This window comes from Aotus nancymaae, unplaced genomic scaffold (assembly GCF_030222135.1).
Source record: "Aotus nancymaae isolate 86718 unplaced genomic scaffold, 86718_ANA_hifiasm-v0.15.2.pri h1tg000008l, whole genome shotgun sequence".
NCBI classification, from domain to species: Eukaryota; Metazoa; Chordata; class Mammalia; order Primates; family Aotidae; genus Aotus; species Aotus nancymaae.
In genome coordinates, this window is record NW_026988419.1 from 26,533,617 (window position 1) to 26,546,470 (window position 12,854).

At 38.7% G+C, this 12,854-nt stretch overlaps 1 protein-coding gene across 2 annotated transcripts in view; it reads right to left on the reverse strand.

The window, feature by feature from the left end:
- Positions 1-313: 313 nt before the first annotated feature.
- The window catches only part of FASTKD2 (FAST kinase domains 2), a 30,685-nt gene continuing 18,144 nt past the window's right edge, over positions 314-12,854 (reverse strand). For both annotated transcript variants that reach the window (XM_012446254.3, XM_012446252.3), the window contains 5 exons: positions 5,560-5,726; positions 4,022-4,240; positions 3,288-3,372; positions 1,501-1,615; positions 314-512 (listed from right to left, as the gene is read on the reverse strand). In XM_012446254.3, the coding sequence (XP_012301677.2) occupies positions 396-512; positions 1,501-1,615; positions 3,288-3,372; positions 4,022-4,240; positions 5,560-5,726 (703 nt within the window). In that variant the 3' untranslated portion in view covers positions 314-395. The remainder of the gene's footprint in view (positions 513-1,500; positions 1,616-3,287; positions 3,373-4,021; positions 4,241-5,559; positions 5,727-12,854) is intronic.

Genomic DNA, 12,854 nt, shown 5'->3' on the forward strand with positions numbered 1-12,854 from the left:
CCCAAGTCTTAGAACAGCTTATAGCAGTATAAATATTCAGATTCCAAACACAAGGACTACCCCCATCAACCTGCCTGTGACCTCTCACAACTGAGAAACCAGTTTTTAATAGATCAAAGATGAAAAGGTGAAATGCACAGCTCACAAATTTCTCAACTATCTGGGCACTAGAGGGAATAGGTGTGGTTGGAAAATTAACCCTTCTGGAATTTTCTCAGCATATTTTTAAAATGGCAGTAACATTTCTTCCATTCTTAAAATTAATTTTAATGGTGCACTAACATTTTTTTGTCTTAGCAAGCAGATAGGTTAATTCCATTGACAACTGGATTGTGGTCTTTATTAATTTTCACAAATGCATGTCTCCTAATACAAAAAGGTTGATTTTCATTTTATTATGTGCTTTGCAAATTTACAGCAGCAGCAGGAAGAGCTTCTACTGAATAGATTTTGGTCTTCAAAAATGTGACTGCATCTTCCATCTCTAGTTTGTCCATCTCCCAGTTATTGACCTTACCAAAGAAAGAGGAAAATAATCAGTTTGTGAGACGATGATAACGTAAGTGCTAGTTTAGAGATCCAAACATAGTAAAGTAACATGAGGACAATAGCTTTTTGAAAGCAAATGTTACCTTGAAACTACTCACATTTTAAAGACATAAGACTACATGTTAGGGTTGAAGAAAGTTCTGTGAAAATTATAAAAATTTTAAAGGTCCTCTAAATGGTGCAAAAAGTACTTTCTTGAGAAAAACCTTCTTTAGAATATATATAATCAGTAATATAAAAAACAAAGTCTTAAATAGTAGCCCACTATGAAAACGGGGTCATCTTAATCTCAATAGTCCACACGTAATCCATTTCTAGATACTAAAGCATAATAATAGAAGATTTGGAATGTTTACATCTCACATTTTGTGCAGGACCAAATGAGTGGCATCTAGATAGATCCCACAGCAACATATATATACATGTATTTGTAAGGTTTCTGCTACCTAGAAACATCTGAAGAGGCTGTTCAAGAGATGCTGTGGTGCACAAAGTCAAATTGAAGCACAAGAGAAAAGAGGAAGACCCATCCTCTTAAAACCATTCAGCCTTTTTGGCAACAAACATCCTATAACATCTTCACACAGGCCATGAAAACAAAGCTTTAACATCTTTTCTTTCCTCGTTCAAGATAATCTGGAAATTAAACATGGTTTTGTGCGTCTTAAATACGAAAATATATTATTTGCATTCTTCCTCTTAGCATAAAAGGATTAAAGTGGACCTAAACAACATTAGTAAAAGCTCTAGTAAGTGACAGTGATCAGCTGAGCAGAGCCCAAATCGTGTACTAGCAATGTTCTTTTTCAAAGAAAACAGTAACTAGAGCACTTATTCCAGTGATGCTGACAATTCCTCTAGGCCTAGTAACCAGTATCAACCACAAGATTCCTGGCAGCTGGCAGAATGTACATCAGTAATAAAGAATATTTCATTTGTATTTTTTCTTACCAAGATCACACGAAAACCCATTGCATTCAAATGCCGCATTTTCATAGCAAGGAATCCTCTGGGATGGCTTGAACCCAAACAATAAGCAGATTTAGGAACACACAGCACAGCTACTCTGAAAACAAAAATAAACAAAACAAGAACAGTTATTGATACTACCATTGACAGTCTCGCTGCACCCCTGTTCTCTGGAGATTTCCAAGTTGAGCTCTCCACAGACCACAGTCCTCAATATTCCTGACTGTCTTAGTCCCTCACTTTTACTCAGCCTCTGCAGATATTCCACTATACAACGCTACTTTATAAACCAAAAATATACAACATTGTACACAGTTACCTCTCAGTTCCCTTTAAGGATGGCTACATTTTTGAAGAGGAAAATTTTCAGATATGAGAGCACTAATTTTAAGGGTTTTCTGTGCAGTGCTGATTTCTGATTTGAGTGTAATTGTTTATCCTACCAGTAGAAGTAATGACATAAATAATACCAAATAGTGAGTGCTCTTCTTGCATATATTATCTCCCAGAGAAAGCACCATTTAAAACACAGAACCAGGAGTTTAAGTAGAAGGAAGAAAACACCAAGAGAAAGGCAAGGCAAGACTGTTAAAAAGATAAAACCTGTAAATATAGCAAAAATGTGGAAGGTGTAATTTGTGTTTTCATTATTTCTGGTACTTTGGAAATACTAAGTTCACTAGGAGAAAAAAAGAAAAAAAAAACACATTTATATCCTTACTTCCTTCTATACTCTGGCTAAGATAAATTTTATATTTTTAAAGGAATGCTCAGATTCTTCACATCTCATGACTTTATACTGAGAACAATTATGTTATTTTATTATGTCAGAATAGTGGAGTACCTGAAAAAGAAAAATGATCATTGAATGGGGTCAGAGAGAAAGGCTTTTCTGAAGGGAGATGGGTAACACTGATAGGAAAGACAGCAGTTGAAAAGATGGCCAAGAAATAAGCTAGATGCATTCAGAAAGAGGTGAAAGTCACAGAACTGTGTGAATGAAGAGGGATGGGCAGATAAGAGTTTGGATGCCTACAGATTTTTTTCTGTATCTTTCTATTGTATTTATGTGTGTTTGTGTGTGTGTGTGTCTAGTGGCGTAACAGGAGATATAAGTTCGTTGGGGTCAGGATCCATGTAGCAGAGCCTTTCCATAAAGGCTAACTGGCCCATGGGTATGTGCAATGATGGCATCATCTTATGCATCTGCTGAAGAGGCAGAATGTTCTCTCATGGTAAAGCATCATATTTCTCCCCAGAGACACTCTATTTGTAATGTGTGAGCCAAGGAAACAATTTATGATTAGCTTCAATGGGCTCCGACCCATACAAACAGAGTTTAATTTTAAAAACTACGGTTTCTTTACCACTGGAAAAGTCTTGGTGGTAGAGCAAAATAGTTATTGAGCATTTGATTTTTGTAGAAGCCTCAAGTCTTTATTTGTTATGATCACTATTATAGTATCTTGTCCAAAGTTTACACTGAACTGATAGTTTCAATTATATTGTTTTATTGAACTGTAGCGTCAAAACCTAATTTAAAAAAAATGTTTATGTCACTAAATGGCCCAACTGTAGTCCATTGTATTCAACCATAATGCCCACGTTTACATCTAAGGAGTACGCTGATGGATGAGAAGACTCCTGCTGCGCTGCAGGCCTCCATACAAATATCAAGTCTTAGCTTTACTATTGCTGTTTAATATGAAGTCTTTTAGAATTATAATTTAAATTCAGAAAGCCCAGCAAATGAAATATATGTAAGCAACCTTTGAATATCTGTAACAGAAGTTGCATCCACATCAGAAAGTGAAAGTGCTTGATTTCTGTTAGTGTCCATTCTGATTTCAAAATCTGAAAGGAAAGAATTCATATTAATTTTTCAAACACTGCTCCAAATGACTTTCTTTTTCTTTTCTTTTCTTTTTTTTTTTTTGAGATGGGGTATCACTCTGTCATTGAGGGTGGAGTACAGGAGTGAGATCTTGGCTCACTGTAGCAACTTCCCAGGTTCAAGCGATCCTCCCACCCCAGCCTCCTGAGTAGCTGGGACTACAAACGCACACCATCACACTCATTTAATTTTTGTATTTTTTTTGTAGAGATAGGGTTTTGCCACGTTGGCCAGGCTGGTCTCGAACTCCTGAGCTCCAGTGATCCACCTGCCTTAGCCTCCTCACACATGCTGGGATTACAGGCGTGTGCCACCATGCCCAGCTCCAAGTGATTTTCTGTTTTAAAATATTTAATAGTACTATGAATAATGATAATAGCAGTAGCTAAAATATATTGAGAGCTAACTATGTGTCAGACACTAGCCTAGAGATTCTAGACACATAAAAACGTGTAGAATTTAATTTATTGGTTATGAGGCAATATTCAGGCCAATTTCAGAGGCAATGCTGCACTACACTGAACTGCTGCCACAAATACCTAATTTTTTTGTCAGAAAAAAGGGAAATAAATACAATAAAATGAAGGGAACTCATATAATGTCCCATACCAATATGATAATTGGGTGGCAAGTACACATTTTTTGAGAAGTGTCCTTCACCTCCCAGAAGGCTGCTCAGCACCTTTGTCACCTTTGCGTTTGGAAGTGACGGTGGCTCCTGTGGAAGCTGTGGGAGTGACAAGTCTATGTCCTTGTGATAAACAATATCATCAAGTTTTAGACAAGTATCCAAAATATGCAGCTTGTGGACATTTTTCCCCATGTCATCTAAAATAGGAAGAAAATATATCATTAAGAAGAAACAAATGCAACATTAAAAAACTATATTAATATATATTTAGTAATCTATATAAAATAATAAATATATATATAAATACACTTGTATTTCTAATTATCTCTTTCTTATCACAAGGACTTTCTCTGTGTCTCCCTGCTTTCCACAGTGTCTAAATCAAAGCCTTGCACTTGACAATGTTTTGAGGCTTCAGAGGTCATTTAGTCTAAACTTCTCATTTTCCAGATAAGGAAATGCCTAGGAACGTTAAAAAGCCTCATGATTAAGGCAAAGTTGGAAATAGAATCCAGGTTTTCTGGGTTCAAGGCTGTTTCTCCAGTATTATATTTTGCCTGAAAAATCAGCATGTGGTATTGACTGATTCCTCACAACTCAACTCTGGGATTTTATAACATTGTTTTTTAAAAGAAATTTTGAACTACTCTCTTCTCAGATACATCATCAAATTTTGTACATCTACCTGGGTATTGCTTTGCATTGTTTAATATTAAAGACTAAAAGGCAACAGTTAATTTGGTTCCAAGAGTAAATGAACTAATCAATTTGGTGGCTATTTGGTTTCTTTTTTTTTTTTTTTTGAGACGGAGTTTCGCTCTTGTTACCCAGGCTGGAGTGCAATGGCGCGATCTCGGCTCACCGCAACCTCCGCCTCCTGGGTTCAGGCAATTCTCCTGCCTCAGCCTCCTGAGTAGCTGGGATTACAGGCACGCGCCACCATGCCCAGCTAATTTTTTTGTATTAGTAGAGACGGGGTTTCACAATGTTGACCAGGATGGTCTCGATCTCTTGACCTCGTGATCCACCCGCCTTGGCCTCCCAAAGTGCTGGGATTACAGGCTTGAGCCACCGCGCCCGGCCTATTTGGTTTCTTGATCTAACAGATGTGCCCTCATTACAGGCCAGGAGTGAGTGACCAAGTGTTTACAGCTGCAAAAGTTGACTTAGGTTGGCTTCAAATGTGGTAAGTAAGGATTAGGAATTACAAACAGCTCTGATTAAAGCACGAATAACAACCTGAACATTTAGCCTTCTTATGGGATGGATACAGTGTACATAAAAGGAATAATAATGATGCACTCCTTTTTTTTCAACATGTAGGCTTGTCATTAAAGGGTCCATAGGTTTGCTGCTTTGAAAGACTATCCTTTGACTTCACCATTATCAGCCTTTTCCACAGTAACACCTATTCTGCAAATTTCAACTAACGCTGCTCCAACTAAGACTCCATTCAGACTCATGTGGTAGCTAGTTAGTGCCTTATTTTGGTCACAATTGTGCAGTGACATCCTACCTGATGTCAGCAGCTCATGGATGACGTTTTTTTGGAGAAGACGATTAATAGGAGCCAGGGGAAAGTAATTCATTAAGCAAAATGAATATACTGCATCCAGTAAGTTTTTAGAAGAAATACAGTGAAGATAACCAGTCAGAGCACTAGCCATAACTTCTAGGAACTGTCTGTGGAACAAAGAAAAGTCAGTTTCCCAATATATACAGAAGGCCATTATCTTTAAGGATTCCAAAGAAAAAAGAAAATCAGGCTTGCAAATAAATGTCCACACATTATTCTGGACAGTTGGTTATCTCATAATAAGTGTATGCATTCAATAAATGTTGGCTATTGCTACATGTCTTGCATGGGACAAACATTTTATAGACTTTTTAACTCATTTAACTCATACTAAAAAACTCTATGAGGTATTACTATTATTCTCTTCATTTTTAAAAAAATGAGTAAACGGCTTAGAGAAGTTGAGTAACTTGTCTAAGAACATACAGACAAGGAAATAGCAAAGACAATATTAGAACACAAGTTGTCAGGCTCCAGACCTTTTAATAATTATGCTAAATTTTCTATAACACCTGGACCACCATGATAGTTTTATAACGAATTAAAATTATCCAGCTATCAACACTATGGGTTAAAAGAACTGCAAGCCTAATTCTACCACTCAGAGCTAATGTTACACAGTGTAACAATGTGGTTAAGTACAAATGAAGACAGAAAAGATCAAAATCAGGTGCAGTCACTTGCCCAGAGTGACACCGCTAATAAAGCATAGATATCCTTTGAACACACGTCAATCTGACTCTCAAGGCATATGATACATGTGGTTATATAAGCAAAGAAATACATGCAAAGTACTGTGATCTCACAGAGGAAAGAAAATAAACAGAAGCTTTTGGGAGAAGGAGAATTCACATGAGTAGGAAACATGGAATAGAGGAAGATCATTTGAACAGAGCCCTGAAAGTGCATGCTACTTGCCTGATAGTGAATAACTAGTCAGATGAAGGTACAGAGAAGTGATTCTTAACAGCTGAGGCAAATATGCCTGGATGCAAGCCCTTATTAACAATGAGCCTGAAATCAACTGAGACATCCATGGGTAGGAGCAGAGGATTGGGGAGGATGAGGGGCTGTGACAAGGCCAGGAAAACTATAGGAATTATGATGAAATGGGAGGAATGTAACGGATCGTACACACAACAGCAAGGCAGCACTTCTGAAACTGGTAACTGATTGTTTTTGAAACATGCAGTAGGATGTGGGGGCAGAGGGTGCTGTGGACAAGGAAGTTGGGAGCTTGGGTAGTGATCCCCTCTCTGGTCTTCTTTGGACCCACTCCTCACCCTGTAACTCATGCTCCAGCAGCCCAAATTGTGTGCTTTCCCTGCACATGCTCTGCTGTTTCTTTCTTCCAGGCGTTGCATATAGAGGGCCTTTCACTTGGAATGTTCTTTCCTGCTCATCTTTCCATGGTAAACCCCCATCTCTCCATCTTTTAAGATCAGCTCAGACACCATCTCCTCTAGCAACAGTGCCTGATATCCCCTGACCCTCCTCTTCACCAGGCTAGCATCCTGACATATCCCTCCTCTATTTCCAAATATCCTTGATGATATGGTTTGGCTGTGTCCCCATCCAAATCTCATCTTGAATCTCATTTTATTATCTTGAATTATAGCTCCCATAATTCCCTTGTGTTGTGGGAGGGACCCAGTGGGAGATAACTGAATCATGGGGGTGGTTTCCCCCATACTCTTCTTGTGGTAGTGAATAGATCTCACGAGATCTGATGGTTTTATGAGGGAAACCCTTCGCTTGGCTCTCACTCTTCTCTTGTCTGCTGCCCTGCAAGAAGTGCCTTTCACCTTCCGCCATGATTGTGGGGCCTCCCCAGCCACTTGGAACTGTGAGTCCATTAAACCTCTTTCTTTTGTAAATTGCCTAGTCTCAGGTATGTCTTTATCAGCTGTGTGAAAATGGACTAATACACTATATCACTTGAATTTTCACGCTATATTTAATGACCAATTTATGTATCTACCTTACCCATTATACAGAATCCTCGGCAAAAAGGACTGTCTTACTCATCTTTCTCCTAAGTGTCCAGGTGCTTGGTAAATGGTGACTAAATGAACAAATCAACTTAGATGAGGAAGACAGAAGGAGGAACTTGTCATTGAAAAGGGATGAGTCAAGAAAAATGAGCTGACTTCCAGAATTACTGAACTTGAGACACTGCTGGGATGTACAGTGACCATATGCAATCCACAGAGACTCTACTCTGGAGTTCTGGAGCACACTAATGACCACAGATGCAAATGTGGGATTATCCACAAGGGGTAAATATAGGTCAAGGAGAGAAGAAACCAAAGGACCAAAACGACAGAGTCCAAATGTTAAATGTTTCTTCCTTGGGTTTCAAACCCAGCAAGATACTCTGGATTTAACATACCCTCTCCCCCATGGGCCATCATAAATGAAATAATGATTAATGTATAACATGTGGATATACAATATGCTAAACCAAATTTCCTACCACTCTCCTATCTAATCCATCTCTTCTAGTCAACTCTCTTCCCAAATACTTTGAGTTATTCAGCTTCCAAAACCTTTGCCACTCCAGCCTAGGTTGTCATCTTCCTTTCTCCTTCCTCCATAAAGCACTTACTTGGTGCCTACCATGCCTTGCCTTCCTCTGGATATACAAGAGTTGTTTTCATAAATGGTCTAGGAAGAACAGGGAATACAAACCTTTTTGTAGTCCTCAAAACACCAAATTTAGGCAACTGTACATTCATGGGCACTAATCTTACTATATCTGCCATATTGCCCCTATTTCTCCTTTGGAGAAATGTTGAGGTGTGAAGCTTAGAATTAGATAAGGATTTCTCAATCTCAGCACTACTGACATCTGGGGCTGGATAATTCCTTATTGTGAGGGGCTATCTCATGCATAGTACGAGAGGATGTTAGATAGAGGATGTTAGCAGCACCCCTGGCCTCTATCCACTAGAGGCCAGTAGCACACAGCCCCCGGTAGCACACGGTTTTGTTGTGGCAACTAAAAACCGTTTCCATACATTGCCAACTGTTCCCTGGGAGGCAAAAATCATCCCTGTTTGAGAACCACTAGGCTAAATGAAAGCAGAACAGACAGACAAAAAGACAACATTCAGGATTCTCCTCCTGTACTAACTACTACTGCCATTTTATTAACTGTCTCAACCTTTGTTACCTTTGTTATCCCCCTTATATTTCCAACATAATAATTTTGTTGGAACAAGTTATCACTCAGGCTGCCTAGACTCACCTGAAAAACTCTTACCCACCCAGTGTTTATTCTCTCAATCCCACTGGGGCTGTTTCTGGTTTTAGTTGCCACTTAGCTTGATATTATTTGTCTAGAAAGTGCAGGACATTGGGAGCCAGCCTCAGAAGAAAATCAAGTCAGGGGAGTAAAAGAAGGTTGAATTTGGGGGATATTTTTCAACCTTTATTTTATTTTCTTTTTCAACCTTTATTGAATGTCTACTCTTTGCCAGGTCCTGTACTAAGTTCAGGAAAACAGGAAGCTGGGTCTGACTCTGAAGAGCTTACCAACTGAGGAGCAGAGACAGATTTATTGACACAACAAATGACACAACTTCTCAAGTCTTACCCAGTCTCTGGTGAAGCCTTGACAACAAGGTTGTAGTCAAGAACCCTGATGGGGACAATTAGGGAAGACACAGGAAATGTAGTATGAGCTGAGTCTGTCCATTCAGTGGACAGTACAGTGGAAAGCTGCTTTTTAGCTGGCCTAACACCACATCATTGATTAACTGCCCTTAAGGGATGGGCATTTGACTCAAACTCAGTCAAACAGATGTTCTTTTTTAGAAATCTAAATCTGGAGAAAAAAACTAAAAGGATAGAAAGCAGCTGGAGTCAAGCCGTTTGATGGCAAACAGATGGCCTGTGCACCTTGCCACTGAGACACTTAGAACTGCCCTAGTCTGATTCCCCAAGGCCTCTGTGACCTACACTCTAATTTTTTTTTTAATTAAAAACTTACTGTGTGCTGGGCATTGTTTTAAGAACTTAATGTAGATTAACTCATTTAATCCTAATAACCACCCAATGAGATTGGACATAGTTCATCTCCATTTTAATAAGTGAATAAACTGAGGCACAGATAAGTAACTTGCCAAAAGTCAAGTAGCTAATACATGGCAATGCCAAAACTCAAACCTAAACAAGCTAGCTCTAGAGTCCACACTTTTAATCACTCTTTTAACAAATGGCATTTTATATGCTTTTCTGGTTTTTAATGAACCTTGACTGATCCAAAGAATAAGAAAAGATGTTCTGGGTAGAAAGCAGAAGTATGAAATAAGCTGGCACATTTGAGAAATTACTGTATTTAATAGTAGAAATGCATGGCTATGGTTAAAATGCAAAGAACAGAAAGCAGTAGCTTGAGACCAAATGAATAATTAAGGTCAAAACAGAACTAGAAGGTCCAGCTCTCACACCTTCTCAGAAACACTGATTTAACGAAGACATATAGACCAAAATATCTTTATGAAATGTCCAGAAACCAGTTAAGAGATTATCATACTCCAGACAAGAACAAAACCAAAAAGAGTTGCACTGAAACAGGTAAGAACATTTTACCCAGGTCAACCCCTCCCCAAAGCTGGCACAGCTCAGCACCAAGAGAGATCACCTTGACCTAGGACTTTTCCCTTAGAGGAAGAGAGTAGAGTGTGCATCCAACATCTGGCTTTTCGGTGTGCTCCCTGAGGGGCCCATTTCTGTCTCAACTCACAAGGAATACTAACAAAACCAGCAGGGTTCCGATGCCTGAGGACAGTTAAGAATAAAGGAAAAGAAGTGGACAGCTTCCTGCACTCAGCACAACTCTGAGAGATTTGAGAGAAGATACAGAACCTGAGGATTCAGCCTCAGGAGGAAATGAGAGGAGTGGAGAATATCTTCAACATCCCAGCCTTTTGGTGAGTTGTCCGAAGAGCCGGTTTCTGTCTCACCTTACAAGGAGAGCTGATGAAACCAGCATAGTTTGAATGTTCAGGAGCAGTTAAGAAGAAAGAAAAAGGGGTCAGTGGCTTGCAGCAGACTGCACAACTCAAGGCTTCTCTAAGGCAAAGGAGGGAAAGGAGTGGAGCATGCCTCCTTTGTATCTGCCTGTAGTACAGTAGTCAGACACCAGAGGGAGCAAGATATTCCCTAAGCCTAAAAAAAAAAAAAAAAAAACAAAAACCAGTAAATCCCTCTACTTAGAAATCCATCAACGCATTCATAGGAAAAGTTTAAGAGGCCTCCAAAATCTCCAGCTAGGCTGATGAGGGTCTTTCCCTGTCAAAGCCAGTCTGTAAAAACAGGGAGAGGAAGTTGTTTCTTCAATTGTGCAGACACCAGTGCAAAGCTACAAGAAAGAAAAAGAATCAGGGAAATGTAACACAAAGTACCAAAATAAATATCCAATAACCAACATTAAAGAGATGAAGATCTATGAACTGCCCAACAAAGAATTAAAAATAATTGTCTTATAAGAACACTGAAAAGTAAATGAAATTAGGAAAAAGACGTATGAACAAAATGAGAACAGCAACAAAGAAATAATAAACTATAGAAAGAAATAAACAGCATTCTGGACCTAAAGAATATAATAACTGATCTGAAAAATTCACTAGAGGGCCATAGCAGCATACTTGAGCAAGCAAAAGAGAATGGGAGAACTTGAAGCAGGTCATGTGAAATTATCCAGTCAGAAAAGAAGAACAAAGAAAGAAGAGTAAGAAAGCCAAAGAGACTTATGGGACACCAACAAGCAAGCCAATGTGCACACTATGGGTGTCTCAGAAGAAGAGAAAAAGGAGATGAAAGCTTATTTAAGGAAATAGTGGCTGAAAAATTCACAAATCTAGAAAGAGTAATGGACATCCAGATTCATAAAGCTCAAAGGACCCCAAATAAGATGAATCCAAAGAAATATACATCAAGACACACTGTAATCAAACTGTCAAAATTCAAAAACAAAAAGAACTTTAAAAGCAACTCAATTTGCCTACAAAGGAGGATAGCAACTCTCCCTGTAGAAGGGAGAATTGTACAAGGGAGTCCCCATCAGACTAGCAGTGAACTTAGCAGAAACCTTACAGGCACTGGAATAATGTATTCAAAGTGCCAAAAGAAAAACTGCCAACCAATAATCCTGTACTGGCAAAACCGTCCTTGAAAAATGTAGGTGATCAAGACTCTCAGACAAATGAAAGCTAAGGAAAATTGTCATCATTAGCCTTTTCTTACACTAAATGCTAAAGACAGGTGAAATGAAAAAACACAAAACATCAATGTGAAAACACAGGAAAGTATATAACTCACTAGTAAAGATAAATATGTAAACAAATATAGAATACTGTAATGATGGTGTGCTTTAGTATAAATGTTAAAAAAAAACAAAACTATTAAGGATAACTGTAACTATAAAAATTTGCTAAAGGATACACAATAGAAAAAGATATATACTGTCACATCAAATAACACAGTATGGGGAGACAAGTGTAGTTTTTGTATGCAATGGAAGGTAAGTTGTTTTCAGCTTAAAATAGACTGTTATAACAATAAGATATTTTACGTAAGACCCATGGTAACCACAAATGAAATATCTTTAGAGACTACACAAAAGAGAAAGGAACTGAAACATCTCACAAAAGAATCAACAAGTCACAAAGGAAGAGAGCAAGAAAGAAAAAGATAGAAGAACTATAAGACAGAAAACAACAAAATGGCAATAACAAGTCCTTCTCTATCAATAATTACTCAAAACATTAAGTGGATTAAACTTCCTGATATGGTTTGACTCTGTGTCCCCACCCAAATCTTATCTCAAATTGTAATCTCATTGTATTGAGGGAGAGGGGAGGTGATTGGCTCATGGGGGGCAGTATCCCCCATGCTGTTCTCATAATAGTGAGAGTGCTCTCAGGAGAGCTGATGGCTTTAAGTGTGGCACTTCCTTGCCCTTTCTCTTGCTATCTCCTGTCACCTTGTGAAGGTGACTGCTTCCCCTTTGCCTTCTGCCATGATTATAAGTCTCTTGAGGCCTCCTGAGTCATGTGGAATTGTTAGTCAATTAAACTTCTTTTTTTTTTTTTTTTTCCTGAGATGGAGTTTCGTTCTTGTTGCCCCGGCTGGAGTGCAATGGTGCAACCTTGGCTCACCACAACCTCCACCTCCCAAGTTCAAGCGATTCTCCTGCCTCAGACTTCTGAACAGCTGGGATTACAGGC